The sequence below is a fragment of the Pelodiscus sinensis genome, chromosome 14 (genome assembly GCF_049634645.1).
Source record: "Pelodiscus sinensis isolate JC-2024 chromosome 14, ASM4963464v1, whole genome shotgun sequence".
Lineage (NCBI taxonomy): Eukaryota > Metazoa > Chordata > Testudines > Trionychidae > Pelodiscus > Pelodiscus sinensis.
The window spans coordinates 44,211,554-44,232,049 of NC_134724.1; the positions used below are offsets into that span (position 1 = coordinate 44,211,554).

General features: G+C 42.7%; 1 protein-coding gene across 4 annotated transcripts in view; it reads left to right on the top strand.

Moving 5' to 3' along the window:
- APBA2 (amyloid beta precursor protein binding family A member 2) overlaps positions 1-20,496 on the top strand; it is a 192,597-nt gene that overhangs the window by 154,282 nt on the left and 17,819 nt on the right. For all 4 annotated transcript variants that reach the window (XM_075897719.1, XM_075897717.1, XM_075897720.1 and 1 more), the window contains 5 exons: positions 1,948-2,034; positions 7,840-8,025; positions 11,195-11,374; positions 16,207-16,419; positions 20,064-20,183. In XM_075897719.1, the coding sequence (XP_075753834.1) occupies positions 1,948-2,034; positions 7,840-8,025; positions 11,195-11,374; positions 16,207-16,419; positions 20,064-20,183 (786 nt within the window). The remainder of the gene's footprint in view (positions 1-1,947; positions 2,035-7,839; positions 8,026-11,194; positions 11,375-16,206; positions 16,420-20,063; positions 20,184-20,496) is intronic.

Genomic DNA, 20,496 nt, shown 5'->3' on the forward strand with positions numbered 1-20,496 from the left:
CAAATCTTCAAATGAAATAGTAGTTTAGCCTCCATGGCCACCCAGTCCTTGGATTCTGCTGAGAACACCATCATGGGTGCTACTATGTGTCCATTGCGATGCAGGCAGTTCTCCACTAAGCACTAGCTTGGTAATAGGATGTAAAGTCTTAGCTCTCTAGGGCTACATCTAGACTACAAAGAAAAGTTGGAAAAATATACGCAAATTGCAAACCGCAATATGATATTGTCCAGTTCCCCCATATTCAAATGCAGGCCTTCATGCGAGGGAGCTTAAAGTGCCTTTATTAGAATCACACATCACTGTAAAGGTATGATTTGCAATTCTTCTAGCTTCTGAGCTAAGGGAAAGCCCATCATTTTGGCCTCTGATCGTATTCATTTTCACTGGTATTTGTGATATTATATGTCCAATCTCTACTAAACTGTTGGTGAAAACTGAAACAAAAAAGTCCGTTAGCACTTCTGCCATTTCCACCTCATGTAAGACAATTACAAATATCAGACATCTCCTAAAGGTGCTGGATTCTTTTATACACACCTCACTGCATTCTCCCTTGTGGTCACTGTGACAAATTAAAATGCAAACCAATTCAGGTTCATACTGAAGAATATAGAGCCAAAAATACTAGATTTATTTGACCAGAAAACCTTCTCCTGAACAAGTCTGCAGTTTTTCACATAGCCAGTTGTCAGGCATGAAAGACTACTTGTCTTGGTTGATAGCTTTCCCAATGAGCTCTGCAAAGACTTCACGCTGCTAGTTAAAGATAGCCACATTGTAGCCAGGACAAGTCTCCAAGCAGTGATCAACAGGGTTTTATAACTTCCAGATAAGTGGCTGGTTGCTATGTGATGGGCATTGTGAGTTTTGGGATTCCCCAGAGAAGTCCAAATGGCAGCAAAGGATCTGCCTTTTGAAGGAAATGAATTGTTCATCTCTTAGACAGACAAGACCCTCCATGTGCTGAAGAATTCATAAGCCATCTTGTGTTCCCTTACAGTTTACATGGCAGTTCTCCAGAGGAAAAACATAAAACAATCATATTTTTCAGTGACTAGTCCCCCAGCCACTCTACCACCAAATGTCATCAGAACCATACATGCAATGAGATTGTTTCTACAGGAGGAGACAACCCATTGCTCTGTCATAAACCAACCAACCTTCCCAATCCCAGAAGCACTCATTTAGAGGGTATGGTTGAGAGATGTGCTCTTCCATCAGTGATTCCAGAAATTGGCTAGTTTGCTTCAGGTCGGCTTTATCCTTCATCACCACTGACCATGGGCCATGGATACACTGACACACACTATCCAAACATCTGTGTATATCATCAGTGGAATGTGCATCTGGAGAACACATCTTGAAGAACTTCTCTCTACATAATAAGTAACTTCCCATTTACATCTGAAAGCTCTTTGACCTTATGTGAAATAATTTAGGTCTCAATTCAGTTCTCAATGAATGGTGTCTATAAAAAAAACTAATTCACCACAACAATTAGCTCTGATTTGCATTCTATTAGTAATTCTAGTACCAATACCAAGGACTGAATAGGTATGGAGACTAGATTGCTCTCTCTTTTCTACTGCTGGTGTCTCAAGAACTGGAATGTGGCATGCAGGAAACAGTGTGTCCATGCCTTTTCTCTAATTATTTCAGTTGAGAGAAGACTTTGGCCCTTTCGCTGTCAATCCAGAGCTATCCATGAACTGAAAGTTCAGACTCACCCATAACATAAAAAATAAAACACAAAACTATTCCTATGCAGTAAACATCCTCTAATACTAAATTTGCATGTATATGGACACATCTGTGAACTGCTGTCTTTGTAATAGCTCAGCAAAATAAGTGTTCAATATTACACTTTGCATGAAGGAATCAGTGGAGTTGTCATTTTAAATAGAAAATTAAAATTCCCTTGGTAACAATGTGATTGTCTTTTAGACTTCTGAGGGAGATTCCCAGGCCTTGACTGAAGTGGATCTGTTCATCTCCACACAGAGGATTAAAGTTCTGAATGCAGATACACAGGTAAATGGTTAAACATAATACTTCAAAAATACTGATTTTATACAATAGCTCTCACTTAGAATAACATTGTTAAGGCTGTTCCCCACTCCGGCACTTTGGGTATGTCTAGACTACCTGGCTCCATTGATGGAGCTATGTAGATGAGTTTACTAGATATAGGGAAATGAAGCGGCAATTTAAATAACTGCTGCTTCATTTACATCAAAATGGCCACCGTGCTGTGCTGATCAGCAGTTTGGCAGCACAGCAGGGCAGTCTGGACGCTCCGCGGTTGACAATGGAAGCCTTTGTCGACTGCTCCAGTAAACCTCATTCCACGAAGCATAATGGAGCTGTCGACAAAGGCTTCCGTTGTCGACTGTGGAGCGTCCAGACTGCCCCGGTGTGCCGCCAAACAGCTGATCGGCACAGCGCGGCGTCCATTTTGATGTAAATGAAGCGGCGATTATTTAAATAGCCACTCCATTTCCCTATGTCTAGTAAACTCATCTACATGGCTCCGTCGACAGAACCATGTAGTCTAGACATACCCTTTGAGTGCAGAAGGTAGGTGCCTGCAAGAAACTTTAAAATGTCATTCTACTAACGGCTTCTGCTTAAAAACTCCCAAAGGTCACAGATTCCCTGACCTTCGGTGGTATGCTGCCACCTCCCAAAGGTCACATGTTCCTTTGATAACCCAGAAGACGCACTTGGAAATTTCTTCCTGTGTGGTACCCTCAAGCTCTTTAACCCTCCCTCTGAAGTGAGCTTGAAAACAAACTGTAATTTCTTAATCGCTGACTTTTTGGTCTCAGTCATGAGCACACAGAACTTCCTGCCTTCTAGGACACAGGAATCAGTTCATAGTGATTTTTATTAACAAAAGAATGAAGACATAGTTGGTAAAGCATATTTAGTTTCTAGGGGTTACAGAGCAACTGGAAAAAGACAGAGAATTTTAAGTAGGATAAGGTGACAAAAATCTTTTAGACTTTGAGGAAATCAGGAAAGAGGGTGGAAAACCAACAACAACAAAATGAAACGGCATATAGCAGCAAGGAATGAATGGCAGTAGTTTTATTCTGAGGGCTTAGAAAAACGTCCATACCAAATTGATGGTTTATTGTATTAATTTTTACAGCCAGCTTTATGATTAATATAAAACTTGGTTTTGAAGCTATCTGTACTGGAATGTTATATACCTGATACATTTCTCAGACTATTGCAGAAATGGCTGCTGAATTAACAATTTGTAGCTGTGTCACAGGCCACCTTATAAGGTTTTTCAGTGCTGACAGACTTAATACTTTCCATTATTCTCTAATGAATATGTAGAGTGGTTGCCTTATCTTGATTGACTGTAATCATACATCTTGAAAATAACCCCCTAGTGTTCAAGAACATCTCTAGAGTATATGAATAGCTAGAGCTCTTAGAGGCTGGAGATTTACTGGGCAGTATGGAAATATTTTCTCCCCTAATTGAGAATATTTCATCTCCTAAATGTTGAGCGGTTCAGTATTTGTTACAGTAAGGAATTACACTGTTTTCTTTTAATGTGGCTGCATTATCAGAGGCAGCAGTGCTGGATGAGGGGCAGACAGGAGTGTGTAGTGGCTCCCTCCTGCCCCACTGTGCTGCTGCCTCTGTATCAGAGGCAGCTGGGGAGGGGGAGGCAGAGGGAGAGAAGGGTGCATGTAACCATGAAGATTAACTGATGAGCCTAGACTCCTCAGTTAACCATTTACTTGTTTACTCTGTGACATCCCTAATACTGCCGTGGCATAAAGTGCTATTTGTGGTGAGCAATGGTACCAGAGTCTGGCTCTGTGTATTGAGAAAAATTTAAAAATGTGATACTAGAATTGGGTGTGTTAAGGAGTTTTACTAAAGCCTACTTTGAATGTGGCTGATTTTTGTGTGTCTGAGTAGCCAGAGGCTTTGCTTCCCTTATCTTTTTGTATTCATTTTCAGCGAGCTTTTGCATTTTAGCTTGACTATGCTTTTTGCCGAGAGAGGTTTCTTGACTGACTTCATTACTGTGGCTCTCTCAACTGGTGTAGCAGCTGGCACAGTCAATCACAGTTCTATATACTTCTATTATATAAAATAGATTTCTGCCGTCATTAATTTAGTGTCCTAACCCTTACGTAATTTTATTGTATGTTGTTCATGGAAGCATCTGGTGGCACTAACTGGTTTAAAGGAATTCTAATTTCACTAAAAAAAAAATCTAACTTGATTTATGCTGGGGTTTGAACAGGGTCAGTAGTAGCAATAAGGCATATTATCGCTTTGGACCACAGCCACCACTAGTGGGTTTGTTGCCACAGGCAAAATTAGCAAATGGTTGCTCCTACCACCCTGGAGTCATTTACACATGCAGCTACTGAGTATTTTCAGCCCTAGGTGACCACCTGTTCAACTCGTGCATTAGAAATAACTCTGCTTTTGACAGTATGCCATACTTGTGGTATGAGCAGAACTTCCCCTGTCTGCTTTGCTCCACGGGCTAGATTTGCAATCAAGGAGTGAAATTGGCACAAGTGTCACAGCAACTTTGTTCTACTTCTCACATTCAGAGTGTGGAAAATCTGGGATAGTGAAGGCGTAGGGATGCCACCTGCAGAGATGGGAACCGCATGTGATTGGCAAATCTACGTGCCCTGACCCCACAACCTAGTTACTCTCTGGTAAAGCTGAAGTTGAATGGGATACCATTTTGTGGAGTATGCTGCTCCGCTTCCGCTGATGTGACCTGACACACGCTGGAATGTGAATGTATCAGTGACCACCCTCAGGAGTTGGCCTATGAAAGCCCTCTGAGTTGTCTAATTGCCTGACTCATGCTCCCACAATGCAGCCACAGGAGCTATTTCAGTAGAGGCTCCCAGCTCCTGTTCAGTTCCTGGCAACTGGCAGCCATCAGCCACCAAGAGAGCTATAGGAGAACATGCAGCCTCTCTGACCCTGCCTCCCCTCCCTTCAGATCGTCTTCAGATTTCACCAGCTATAGCCCTTTTTCCACATGCACCATCCGAGACCCCGGTAAAAAGGAGAGTGGAAGGAATCACCAAAGGAAAAAGGGAATATATGAAAGGGAGAATGAAAAAATTGTGGAACCATGATACGGAAAAGAAAATTATGAGGAATAGCAACAGGGATGTGTAGGAGAGCAACACATGTAGAGGCAAGGAAATTTGAAGAGCCCTGTGTGGATACAAAATTTGTATCTGAGTCCGTATCTGCAAAAATGAACTACAGGTATCCACATCCACATCCATGGATATAAAGTGGATATCTGTAAATTTGCCCCTCTACCCTGCTCGGAGGACCTCTCCACTGCTCCTGCTGCTGGCCAGGGTACTGAAAGGCCTCCAGCAGGGAGGTTGGGTTTCGTCTGTCCCATCACACTTGGACAGATGATTAGGCAGGAGTATAAATATATTTCTGGAGTGTAATCAGGAAGGAAAAGGCACAATTAGAATTGCATCTAGCAAGGGATGTGAAGAGTAACAAGAACGGTTTCTATAGGCAAGGTGTGGGGCCCTTACTGGAAGAGGTAGGTAACCTAGTGACATGATGTGGGAAAAGCTGAAGCACTCCATGCTATTTTTGCCTCTGTCTTCATAGACAAGTTCAGTTAACAGATTACTGCACTAGGCAACACAATATGGGAAGGTGGTGGGCAGCCCACGGTGGAGAAGGAACAGGTTAAGAACTGTTTAGAAAAGTTGGACATACACAAATCCATCGGGCCATTCTAATGCATCCAAGGGAGCTGAGGGAGTTGGCTGATGTGATTGCAGAGCCATTGGCTATTATCTTACACCTGGCTGGTGAAGAGAGCTCCGGGAAGTTGTGAAGAGGCATGCACGGAATGCAGGTACTTTCCCCTCACTCCCTTAGTGTCCAGGGAACGCTGCTGCCCCCTCTACCCTCCTGAAACTCTATTGGGAGTTGATGGGAAGATCCAGAAAGCACTGATTCAGGAACAAATGTTTTGTATTCCAGTTTAAGGAGAAAATCTGTTAGATGTTTAGCTTCTTCAGCCCAAATGAAAATCAAATATTTCAAGAGTGCTTCTTAAAATCTGTAGAAATTTATAATTACCTAGAATATCCATACCATAATATATTTGTTTTTTAAATGCTAAATGTTTAAAGTTCTTTCGGAACGGTAATAGCATTATTTAACGGCAGAACACCTCATAAATGTGTAGTTTAAGAAGGTAGCTGGTGGGCCACATTCATTTGTTCAAATTTAGTGCAAGTTCACTAATAATAAAACTCACTATAATTTTATATCCTGTGGGTACAAAGGAGCCATGATTAAAAATGCCCTCGAAGGCTCTTCCTCTACAAGATCACTGGTTTTTTGATAGAACAAAGACATGACAGAAGTGTGAACTAGAAATCAATAATACGAAGATATAGATAATTTCATGGAGGTTAGGTCCATAAAAGGCTATTAGCCAGGGGATAAAATGGTGTCCCTGGCCTCTGTTTGTCAGAGGCTGGAGAGGGATGGCAGGAGACAAATCGCTTGATCGTTGTCTTCGGTTCACCCTCTCTGGGGCACCTGGTGCTGGCCACTGTCGGCAGACAGGACACTGGGCTAGATGGACCTTTGGTCTGACCCAGTACGGCCGTTCTTATGTTCTTATGTTCTTAGATAATTCCAAAAGATAAATATCTGGGATAAATCGAGTCCAGTAACAAAAAATTCTTCCCTGACTGCAGATGTTCACTGACTTCACAGTTGCCTAAGGATAACTTTTTATTAAGTTCCATAATAGTACATTCCTGAGGAAAAAACATCTGGAGATGGTAGGCTGAGATAATGCCTCAAAGTTTAAAAAAGACATAAATTAAAAGGCAGAAGTAATCCATACAGAGGATGAAGTACTAAAAAAATTCTCCCCTATTGTATAACATATAGTTTATCAGTTATCTACCTGCCTACATTTTACAGGTGGTTGAACATCAGTGGCCCTGTAAAGATATTGCAAATGGAGACCAACATTTGCCAAAAGACCCCCAGAAAGGGTTAAATTCAGAGGTGAGACAAACTCAAATTGGGATCCAATTTAGCAAATCGTGTGCCTCACTTGAAGCATATGAATAGTACCAATGACATCAGGGGACTACAGGTGCTTAGATTACCTTTCTGAATCTAGACTGCAGGCTTTTCTCCCTTTCGGATATCTCTAATTTACATGGTGAAGAGTTTGGAGGGAGAAGTAAGAATATCTGTGGTAAAATAACTTAAGAGAAAATGGCAACACAACATTTACAATTCATTATGAGGAGAGGAAATGATAACTTTATATTTCTGAAAAAAAGTTAAAATATTCTTTGTTGAATCCTTCTTTATCTTTTCCTGTTGTAGCAATAATGTTCATGATCTTGTTATAAACAGCTTCTGTCACTGCTTTTCTTTAGCATTTATTTGCATAAACTGTGTATTTTCAAAAATGCTGAAATTATTTTTAAAAGATGTTTTCCTTTTCCTTGAAATCTGATACTTTTAAACTTTTTGTAATAGGGTGTGTGAGCCCAATATCTGCAGTTATTATTCAGACAACATTTCCATTGAAGTCCATGGGTTTTCAGTAAGTCAGGCTTTGACTTTAGTGGTAGTGTTGTTTAGAAATTAACTGTATAAAGCCTGCAGAATCTGGCCCCTTGGAAACTCCACAAAGACAAGCAAGCTTAGTTGCCCATTTAAGAAAATAGATGATATGGGAGAGAGAAAAAGTGACATTTCTGGAGTAACTACTGGGGATGTGGAACATTTTTGTTTATCTTTTGCTTTGTTTAGGAAACTATGATGGATCATGCATTGCGCACAATCTCATATATTGCTGATATTGGTAACATTGTTGTTTTAATGGCAAGACGCCGGATGCCAAGGTCTGCTTCTCAAGACTGTATTGAGACAACACCCGGTGCCCAGGAAGGAAAGAAACAGTACAAAATGATATGCCATGTCTTCGAATCTGAGGATGTAAGTACATTTTAAATAATTCTTTTAATATAATATGTCATTCAGAGGACCTCAGAAATCTAATGGTATGTATCACATGAATGCATTTTTATGCTTTTCTGATTGGCTGATCCTTTCAAAGTTTATAGACTAACTTTTATAATAGTCGTTACAGATCCATCTCAAAGTGTTCTCTCATTTCCTTCCTCAACCCCTAAAATCCTCCTCTTTTTTTTCCAGTATCCCAAAATTGTTTGTGCTCTTTCAACCTACACTCCCCTTCTAATATTCTAATGCATAATCATTTAGACACTTTTTAACATTCATTTTACCTTATATGGCCAAAATAGATATTTATATTTAGTGGCTACAAAACTGGTAATCTTGAATCAATTTCTTTATTCTGGTTGAGATGTATTTAATACCATGCCTATAGTCCCTCAATCTTAGGGCTAGCTAAGGAGCTGTGTTTAAGTTAGAACTGCTCGGATATATGGTGAGTCACTGATAGTGGCAAAAGGACTATTTCAGCTGCATGAGATTGGCCAGGTATAAGGATGCTGCTTGCTATCTCTCTGTTGGGGAGAAGATATCATTATAGCTGTATCGGTTCATTTTAGGTTTGCACAAAGTGCTCTCAGCAGATCAGGGACTCAGACCACTTATTGTTCTGCATTGGAAATGTTATAAATGGCACTATCCCCTAATGCTGTGTGGGTCAGAGCTGCAGCTGTTGACATTTGGAAGGTTTTCTTCATAACTAGAAGGGGTAAACCAATACTTTTTACATAAGAGCTTAGATTACACAGAAAATATTGTGACCCCTCACTCAAAAGAGCATATGCACAAGAAAGGTGGCATTTATAGTCATTACTTTTTTGGATGCTCTATGCCCTGGTGCATTCACAAATGATGATGCACTTCTTGCTTTAAAGCACTACCAAGTAAATTTAGTCTGTGTTTGTTAAGACTTGGTGACTGCCTCCTCCATGTGTAAACGTGTAACCACTGACCAGTTTAGCTAATCTTTTCTCATGGTTTTCTAATCTATTTTCAAATGGTAGAATATTGGCCTTTGTCTTTAAACAATGAATTTATTACAACATGTTACAAAGCACAAACTAAACAAGAATGTCACATCTGTTTAATACTTGAAATAAACCATTGAGCCTCTGATTTTAGGAATGAAGAGTTATTAGGTGTTAGAACATAGTGCATGTTTTTCTGACTGTATTTAGGTTGTGCCAATTCTCTGACAAAGAGCACTACATTTTCAGAACCAAACCACCTTTAACATTCAGGTTGTTGGAAGGGATGCACTGCTTCCTTATAATTTGTGATCCATAGCTGATCACTAGTATTTTCATTTATATCAGTAGGAGTTCATATCCTATGATGGAAGAATAAGGGTCCTGGAAACCATGTTGACTCATCATGTCTAACTTAGCATTCTTTTGTGATCTTCAGTGGATCCTTATAGGAGAAATTAAAATTTCAGCTAAGAAAACTAATTTTGCACAAATACCTTCTGTTTTTTCCTACGCCTTTCTTTCTCACTGCTGCACTGACATCTAGTGGAACTAAGAAGCAAAGTTTGCTACCAAGTTCTATGATTCTGTCTCAGTTTAACATGTGTATAGTGTCTTGAATGAGTAAAGTGCTAAGTATTATTATTAATAATTACCAGCTGTCTTTTTATTTCTAATGTGTCTGTTACCCTGTACTTCCAGATATTAGTCAGTGCAATTCAGCTCTCTTACAGTTAACTTTGATGGGTAGTCATGTCACACTGAAGAGACATCCTAGTCAGAGACCAGAACACTCCAGAGACTTGGAGAATGAACAGTTGGAGCCCAGCACAGATTCCTGAATGTGCTAGGATATGCTCAGCAGTGTTTGGCCAGCATGCCTGCCAACCTGGAGGTGGCGGGGAAAGAAGGGAGCAACTGCCCTGAGGCCCAGTGATTTAAAGGGGCCTGAAGCTTTGGCTGCTGATGCTGCTACTGCAACAGCAGCAGTCCCCGGAGCCTCGAGCCCTTTAAATTGTCGTCAGAGTGCCGCATGGCATGCTCCGGGTGGCTCTTCGGGCTACCTGGGAGGCAGGGGCACCACATATTTCATGCAGCATTGGGAGTGGGCAGTGGTGGTGGTCTGGGCAGTGTGGAAGGCTGGCTGCCCTAAGCCCCGCCCCTTCAGCCTGAGGCCCTGCCCCTTCTGGGAGTGCTCAACTAGGGCCTCCCTACCTTGCCCAGGGGAACTCTATTCTGGTCACACATGCAAGCACAGATTCTCCTCTCTGCTGCACAGGGGACTGCAGTTGTGGTCAGAACATACCAAGTGTATGAGAATCCCTCTCTTACGATATGCTCCACACTATGGAAAAAGTCTGAGAACTCCTGATTTACAATATACGTCTTCAGTGCTCACAGAAACAGATGGCTAAGCAGTATGGTGGTTATGAGAATGGCCACACTGGGTCAGCCCAGTGGTCCACCCAGTATCCTTTCCTCCAACTGTGGCCAATGCCAGACACTTTAGCAGGAATGAACCAAGCAGGCAATCATCCAGTGACTCAATGTCTGTTGTCCACTGGCAGTCAGAGGCTAGGGGACACACACACACAGAGCTTGGGCAATAGCCATTGATGGACCTATCTTCCATGGATTTAGTTCTTTTTAAACTTTATTATTGTGGCATTCGCACCATCCCCTGGCAATAAGTTGAGCAGGTTGACTGTGCCTTGTATGAAGAAGTACTTCCTTTTGTTTTAATCCTGCTGCCCATTAATTTCATGGGTGACCCTTAGTTCTTGTGCTGTTTAAAGGAGTAAATAATACTTGCTTATTCCACATCAGACATGATTTTACAGACCTCCATCATAGTCCCTTTTAGTTGTCTCTTTTCCAAGTTGAAAAGTCCCAGTCCCCTTTTCTCATATGGAAGCTGTTCCACACCCTTAATCATTTTGGTTGTCCTTTTGTGTACTTTTCAGTTCTAAGCTACTTTTTTTATATGGGGTGACCAGAAGAGTCAAGAGGTCAAGAGTTTGCTGCATTGAGTTTCCAAGACAGAGATTTCTATGACTGTTGCATTCTGTATCACTTTGGATGAATCTCAGAATAAGCTATCTCTGTTCATTGCTACTGAGTGTTGTTCCTCCTTTTCAGCCGCATCTTATTTTATTTTACAGGCACAGCTGATAGCTCAATCAATTGGTCAGGCTTTCAGTGTGGCCTACCAGGAGTTTCTGAGAGCCAACGGAATTAATCCTGAGGATCTCAGTCAGAAAGAATATAGTGACATAATCAATACCCAGGAGATGTATAATGACGATCTTATACATTTCTCCAATTCAGAGAACTGCAAAGAGGTACATTTTTTTTTAATTTTCATTTCATATTGTTAGGAGATCCAATTTTCTTATTTTTAATATTGATATACATACTCAGCACTCATTTTGCATTTTAAGAATAGTTTGTATGGGAAATAAATTGTTTTAATAGAATTCATCCTTAGGAGCTTTTTATTTTTCCTACCCACTTTGTATTCAAGGCTCTTCTGCCTATATCATCATTATCATCATCATTACATTTACATTTCATATAAATAGGAAACAATTCTGCCTTTATATCACACTTAGGGTGTTATAATGAGGTGTTGGTATAGTTAGGAAGTTGGTAATCAAGTTGTAATGGCCTTAAAATTTACATTTTAATAGATTTTATACCTGCTGTTTGGTACCAAGCGTCGGTAAATGGGTTGACATTTCTCATCTCAGTAAGAGATCTTTGTTTTATCTTTTGTAATCAGACGCTGTGTTTTAAAGCCCATTCTAGAACAAAATCATATCTGTTTAATTTTCATTTTGGAGGTGCATATAGCTAGTGGGCCAATGGTAACTGTGGGAAGCAGCCACTTCCAGAATATTATCTGCAATGCTGTGGGGGGAGCAACATTCATATGACATAGACGTAATAAGTTTTTAATCAAGTTAGACAAAAATCACGGGGCGGCATCCAAACACACACAATATGACCTTTAAGGCCAGGTTGTTCTTGGGTCTTGTGAGTAGTGAGAGCAATGGGTGGAACAACGAGCTGTCCGCCATCTCAGTGCTCTCCACATAGGGATAGAGACGATTACTGTCTGTGTGCTTGGGGAGAACAGAAACTACTCGTGAGCATTCCCCTCCCCACACACACACACAAGTCCAGGGGACTAGACTTGATGATCTCTTGAGGTCCCTTCCAGCTCTAGTATTCTATGATACAATCACCCTGAGGAGCCAGTATGAAATGACACAGAGAAGATACAATATGTACATAAGAAGGTTGCTAGGAAAAACTCTTCCAGGGCTTAGGAGGCTTTTGTCCATCACCAGTACACTTCAGTGGTGGATTACAATAGACTGGCCCTAATATAGCATTGTTTAAACTCCATGACAGAAGGGTTCTGTGGACACTATGGCTCTGCATGGGACATACATGGCTGGTATACATGCTTCTTTTATATCATAGCACTTGCAAACCTTGTTCGTCTTATACTCCACACATTCCCTACTAGCAAATGTAACGTTGACTTCAGGTCGGAAAGGTGACCACGTAAAATAAAAATGGTATTTTTTTAAGATGCCTCTCCCTCTGTGCCTGACAAGTCAGACCGCTACCAATGAAGCAGGACCAGTACAGCTGTGGCACTAAGCAGGATGATTTCTGCCCCTCTCTACACAATAACACGGGGTGGGCGAATACCAGCCGCTGGGGTTAGCCTCTGACAGACTCCACACTGTTGCATTTACCTACGCCTCTGCAGGTGCGCGTGATCGCTCCTCCATTGGTCGTAAATCACTGCTCCCGGTCAATGGGAGCTATGGGAAGCGGTGTCCCGTGCCGTGCCACTTCCCACCTCTCCCATTGGCTGGGAACAGAGATCCATAGCCAACAGGAACTGCAATTGCTGGTACCTGTGGAGTTGCAGGTAAATATAGCGGCAGCCAGCCAAGGGCAAGCCCTGGTGACTTGCTGCCATTTATTGCTCTCCCTTACAATAACAGCAGCAATATTGCCATCTGAAATCTGATTACAGCTAATATGGTTTTACATGAAGTGGAGAAAACGTCCCTTAAGTCGATACCAGACTTAGCATGGCACGTCGGCATAATGACTGACATTGATAATGATGGCATATATTTCACATTTTACCTTTCATCCAGGAAATTCTCTAAGCCCCTCAGAAGCAGAATGAGGCACATGAAGCCACATCCTGTTCCCATTGAGTTACTAACAAAACTGTCATTGGTTTCAGTGTGATGAATATTTGATCTGTGTTTTAATGGTCTGAGTGCAGAAAGCACAACTGTGTTTCAAATCAGTCTCATTTTTTGACCTTCGGTAAATCACTTAATCTTTCTGTCATAGTTTCCTTACCTGTGAAATAAGAAATTAGTAGCACTTCCCTGCCTCACAGGTGTATTGCAAGGATTAATTTATTGAGGTTTATAAAACACTTTGAAGATGAAAAGGACTAGATGAGACTACATGTTATTTCCAAGTAATGGGTCATGTGATTTCACTGGGGGCTTTGCCTAAATAAGGAATGCTAGTTTTGGTCCTAAATTTAGTAATGCAGTCAGTTCATGATGAATCATGGTGACTGGGAGACGGTGAAAATCCATACCCAGTTGAAAACCAGTCCAGATATAAGTAAATGGTAATTTACAAAGTTACAGAAAGAAATGGTAAAATAAATTGATATATGATTTATATGGATGCAGTTGCTGAACTTGTCAAGATATTGTTTAGGTACATGTAACAACTGGGAAATACAGGCAGTCCAGGGGTTACATGGATCCGACTTACATCGGATCCCTACTTACAAACGGGGTGAGGCAACCCCGCACTAGCTGCTTCCCCCCAGCAGACCAGGGAGATACGAAGCTAGCGCTCCCCCCCCCCCCCAGCAGATCAGGGAGACGCGGAGCGGCTTTTCTCAGCAGACACCTCAGCTTGAGAATAAAGGACTGAGGGAAGTGAGGTGTGGGAGAATAAAACTGAGCTCTGGAGAAATGTTTGGCTAGAGTTTCCCCTACAATATGTACCAGTTCCGACTTACATACAAATTCAACTTAAGAACAAACCTACAGTCCCTATCTTGTACGTAACCCGGGGACTGCCTGTACTTCAAATTGGTCACACAAGAGAGAACAAAATCAATCAGAAAAACTTGTTTTTTAGTTGTAAGTGGAACCAATTGGGCATAAATATGTGAAACAACAAGATGTCAGCTTTATAATCACTACTCTGAGCTTAAGCGTGTTTCCAAGTAATTAATAGTTGCTACCCTTCCTGCTGCCCATTACTCCTTGGTTCCTTATTCTCCTAATTGAACACATTTACAAGTAATGATGGATTATCTGATCATTTTGAAGCTGTTGCACTCTGGCTGAATTTCAATCAATCTTTGCAGAACTCAGTGAGCCTTTCTGGTTTTTATAGGCAAGAAATCCCCTTCTCTGTATGGCATAAGAATGGCCAAGATGGGTCAGAGCAAAGGTCCATCTAACGCAGTATCCCGTCTTTCAACATGGTCAATGCCAGGTGCCCCCGAGGGAATGAACAGAACAAGTAATCAAGTGATCCATCCCCTGCTTTCCGTTTCAGCTTCTGGCATGCAGGGACACCATCCCTGCCTATCCTGGCCTTTGATGGACCTATTCTCCATGAATTTGTCTCATTTTTTTTTAATCCTATTATAGTGTTGGCCTTCACAATATCCTCTGGCAAAGTTTCACAGGTTGACTGTGTGAAGAAATACTTCCTTTTCTTTGTTTTAAACCTGTGGCCTATTAATTTCATTTGAAGACCCCTAGCTTTTGTGTTACTTTCTGCACAGCAGTCATGATTTTATAGACCTCTATCATATCCCTCCATTAGGTGTCTTTTTTCCAAGCTGAAAATTCCCAAGCCTCTCCTCTCCTCTCACGGAAGCTATGCCATATCCCTATTCATTTTTGTAGTGTTTCTGAACCTTTTCCAATTCTAATATATGTGTTCTGAGATGAAGCAACCATGTCTGCACACGTCTGCGTACCATGGATTTATGGTCTTTTCTGTTTTATCCCTTTTCTGATGACTCCTAACATTCTGTTTGCCACTGCACACTGAGTGGATGTTTTCAGAGAATTATCCACAGTGATGCCACTGTCTCTTGAGTGGTACATCATTTGATACGTATAATTTAGTTGGTCTTTTCTAATGTGCATTACTTTGCATTTATGAACATCGAATTTCATTTGCCATTTTGTTACCCAGTCATCCCATTGTGTGAGACCCATTTGTAGCTCTCTTCTTATTTTGAAGGCTGATCTAACTGTCATGATGCAACTGAGCCACCAATGCTGGGTGGGCTTTGAATACTACATGTACCTCAGTCATAGCATTGCTTTTTTTATTGGGAAGCAAAGGGGCAGAATGTTCTTATCCAGCGTTTTATTAAAGAAGAGTCTCAACTTGAACATCCCATTTCTGTTTAGAAATGGTGTACATCCAGTAATCAGAATTAACCCCCAAGATTACTGTATCACAGGAAAAATAATGTTGTTTGTATTCTAGTAGACCCTTGGTGGCCTAACAGAGATTAGGGTCTCATTGTGCTAGGTGCTGCACAAAAAGATAAGCTGCAGAGAGAGATTAAGTGAATTGCTGCAGGTCACAGGGAAAGTGTGTGCCACAGCAGGAAATTGAACCTAGAACTCGGATGCTTCAGTGCCTTAGCAGCAAAGTTTTAAAGATCTCCGAAAGCAGTGTTCTAGCAAGGAAAATGATTTCTGTTTATTTAATGAAGCACATTTTGTATAGTCCATTCCATAGTTTCCCCTGTAAAATCAGTAGATTTTAGTTTCTTCCTTGTTATAAAGATTGGTATGAGTTTCAGCAGGTGAACAGAAGATACTCTACAAAAGTTATTTTGAAGGAATAAAAAAGCAGGACATCCTATTTAACTAGTGCTAAAAACTGAAATATGTGAAAGTTACTCACTTAAAATTTTTTATAGATAGTGCTTTTTTTAAAGTAACTTGTCATGGCTAATAGGAAAGTGGTTTAGGGTTAATTTTAATTACTTAACTACTGAAATAGTTGTGTTTGAAATTCAGAGGGAATGTAATTAAAGCAGAACAGTGATTTGTACACATTTCCATTGCAGCTTCAGCTAGAAAAGCAGAAGGGAGAAATTCTCGGGGTGGTAATTGTGGAGTCAGGATGGGGATCCATTCTGCCCACAGTTATCCTAGCCAACATGATGAACGGAGGCCCTGCTGCTCGTTCAGGGAAACTAAGCATTGGAGACCAGATCATGTCTATTAATGGGACCAGTTTAGTTGGTCTTCCTCTTGCAACATGCCAAGGGATTATAAAGGTACCCAATATTATGTTTTTAAATATGCATGTTCAAAGAGTGTGAGCCTGCAAAGTTGTGATTGTGTCTTTGTAAAGTGCCTTGCAAAATTCTGACACTTCTGTGTGTAATAACAATAATTCATGTTTTACGGTGCAAGAAACTCAGGTATTCCAGGCCTTTCCTTTGAACAGATGTTAGCAGGGACAAGGAAGTATAGCCACAAGAGTATTTCACAAAGACTGAAAGGAGCCAGACCACCCCTCACAGCTCTCCTAGAGTGAACCACGTGTGGAATTCCACTCTTACCCGTGGGAAGGAAACGCAGCTGCATCCGCAGTATTCTTTCCTATGAGCTATGTAGATGCCTTTTTTTGGGAGCCCAGGATCCACACATCTGGAAGAGGTGGTGGACTGGAGGGAAAAGGTGGCAGGTTGGGGGGTGGATTTTGATCAAGTGGATTCACTCTGTCTTCCCAGTAACCCCGTGAAAGTTCCCCAGGCTGTATTACTTTTGGCCACTGTTGCTAAAATGTGGAATATGAACATGTGGAATATGTGAACGTGAATCAGTCTGCCTGCCTGTCTGGCTCCTAGTACATTTAAACTGCAGAACCGCAGCAAGGGTAGGTCCCAGACCCGGCACGAGCCAGCAGTGAGTTGGACTGCCTGCCAGGCTGGAGCAACCCCTGTATGTGGAAGCTGCAGGAGTGTGTGTGTGTTGGGAAGGCGAGGGGGAGGGCAGGCAGCACCGTGGATGGTGCTGGGGGAACCGGCTTTTAAGCCAGCTTACCCCAAGACCCTCTCCTATTTCCCCCTCCCCGCTGATACAGGGGAAGTGTGAGTCACTGACCAGGCTTATCGGTTGGTCGACTACTTGACTACTCACTCACATCCCTAGCTGCCTCCCTGCAGCCTTAGTACCCCTCAGGCCTCAGGAGGGACTACTCATGCTGGAGCCCCCGGCTCACCTTGCTTTCTCCAGCACTGCTCTGTCTGTGGTACCCTGGGTAGTTGGCAGCTAGGTCCTTCTCCCTCCAGGGCTGGCGTGAGAGTGTCTCCAACCTAGCCAGCAAACTCTTTTATACAGCCCTTCTGGGCTCTTGATTGGCTGCCACAAATGCCTCTCGTGATTGGCCCCTAGTTACAGCCCTCTCCCAGGGCTGTTTTAACCCTTTTTATGCCTGCAGCAGACTCTGCTGTACTACCCCATGGCAGGGTATACCACCAGGCCCAAGGTGCCTTGTCCAAGTCCATCTACTTGGCATCGCCTGAGTCCAGAGTGCTGGAGGCCACAGTTAGCTACCCAGCCCTTGAGTCAGTTTTGTTAGGGTCTTCACCAGCTCCAGTGGTCCCAGCACGTGGGCCTCAACAGATGGATAGCCAGACCTGGTCCTTCCTCTAGCTTGATCCTTCTCTAATCCTGATAAAGCAGTGGCTAGCATGTTGGTGGCAGGGCTGCCCCCATGGACTATAAGGCACTGCAGGATTTGCTTTGTGATGTGGGCCAGAGACTCAACCTGCTGAGCAGAAGGACTTGATGGTGGACATGTTATTGTGAGCAGATAGGATGATAACTCTTGGGCCTCCTTGCAAAAGTTCAAAAAGCTCCTGCCACAGGACTCTCGTGATGAGTTTGCAATGCTCATTCTGGGGGGTAAAGTGGTCGCCTGGCTCTCCCTCCAGGCATCATTGGACATGGCAGACTCAGGGTCCCAGGCCCTGTCTTTGGGTATTGCTACATGCTGCAATGCCTGGCTCCAGCCATTGGGTCTTCTGCCAGAGGTCCAGCAGACCATGCAGGACCTCCTGTTTGCCGTCATGGGTCTCTTTGCAGAGAAGACCAGCTCCCACCTGCATAGACTCAAGGAACACCATGAAGTCCTTGGGATTGCATGCCTCAGCGGAAGATGTTCAAACTGCAGCCAGCCCAAAGACTCTTCCTGCCTCAAGCCAGGCTGGACTATTGTCAGCAGCACTCAAGATACTCCTGGTGGAAGTCATCTCACCAGAATCTGGCCAGACCCAAGGACAGATGAAGTCTCTTAGGGTATGTCTACACTACCACCCTACTTCGAACTAGGGTGGTAATGTAGGCAACCGGAGTTGCAAATGAAGCCTGGGATTTGAATTTCCCGGGCTTCATTTGCATAAAGCCGGGCGCCGCCATTTTTAAATGTCCGCTAGTGCATGACTAGGTAATTCGGACTAGGTTTCCTAGTCCGAACTACCTCTCCGTGCCGCGTGTAGCCAGCAGTTACTTCGGGCTAGTCAATTTCTAAAATGGAACCGGCCGGGAACATGCTAAGGAAGTGCGGGATATTTAAATCCCGCGCTTCATTTGCAATTTCGGTCGCCCTCATTAGCCTCCCTATATCAAACTAGGGGGCTAGTGTAGACATACCCTTACTTGGGCCCTGAGCAGGCCTTTTGATGGTAGCCGTGAGGACAGAGCACCAAACGCCACAAATCTCTCCTCATCATTCCTGAACCATCTGTCATGCTTCCACTAGGCGTGAGCCATTATTACTTCAGAACACTGGGTCCTATGCTCTGTGGAGGTGGGATATTCTATCCCGTTCCAGTTTCCACCACCCATCCCACACCTCCTGCCTGTACCAATTCATGGACCCTTCCCATGAACAGCTTCTTCTGCAGAAGATGCAAATGCCCACAGACCTGGGGGCAGTGGAGGCGGTGTTTCAGTAATTCAGGGTTCTACTCCTGCTATCTCCTTATCCCCTGGCCTATTCTGGACAAGTTTGTCTCCAACCACAAGTTCTATATGGTCTTCTTGAGCTTCATCAGCCCCCCCCCCGGAGCTGGGAGATTAGTACACTGCCCTTGAGCTAACGGATATTTATTTCCATATAGCCATACTGCCACCATACCAAAGATACCTTTTTAGTTTATAGTAGTTGGTGTCCTTTACCAGTTCATGGCTGTACCTTTTGGGCTGTCCACGTCCTCTGCATCTTTATCAAATGTATGGCCATGGTGGCTGCTTTCTTCCACCACCACCACCATGTGCATATTTACCTGTACCAGGACGACTGGCTCCTCCAGGGTCAGTCTCACCAGCAGATAGAAACCCAAGTGCACCTAACCAGTGCTCCTGCTAAGATTTTCCAGCCATGAGCTGAGCGAGTTTTGGCATGTGCACCAATATCGAGGTCATGTGCACTGGTTTGGATGTATGCCACTGAGGTGCAGAGCCACTCTCTCTCCCCCCACACTTTGCCCATGGGCACACAGTGGCTGTTGACCCCACTGCCTTGGCCTCAGTATCCCCATTTGTAAAATAGAGATCATGGTATATTATTAGCCATGTTGAAGCAGCATCCTTTACGTGTGATTATGAAGGACTGTGAGACCCTTGGATTGAGGGTGCAACGTAAGAATGAATTGTTATCGTTGTTAAGGTTTTGGATTGGCCGGATGGATTAATAGTTTGGAGAGAATCCTTGACTTCCTTCCTCAGGATCAATAGAAGAGTTTCCATTTAGATTAGCAGAATGTTCCTTCATATGGACAGTCCTGTGTTAGTTGCAGCTGCGAGGGAGAGAGTTGTGCAAGGTTTCCTGCTCAGCTATTTCATACCTACAGCGAGAAGAGCGCCGGTGAGAACCACTTCAGAAAATGCTAACATTTGGGATGTTTTTCAGGGTCTTAAGAATCAGATGCAAGTGAAATTGAACATTGTCAGCTGTCCTCCTGTTACAACCGTCCTCATAAAACGACCAGACTTGAAATACCAGCTGGGCTTCAGTGTGCAGAATGGAATCGTAAGTTTGTACTTTATTTGTTCATGGGTTTTTATCTGGAAACATGTTAACAAACTAAAGTCGGATTTTTTTTTAAATTGTGGTTTTTTTGTGCACTTTGAATCTTTGGAGCTTCCTAGTTCCTTTTAGCCTTGCAAAGCGTATATGGAGTGGCAGAATGTTATACTGGTGTGTTGCAGAGATCAGTGTGTAGGTATATATCATGTGGGTTGTTGTAGGACATATACAAACACAAAATAAAGGTTTGATTTTTAGGAAGTTGGATTTTCTAGCACTTGTCTCACAGAAAAAAGAGATGAGAAAGCAAGAGATG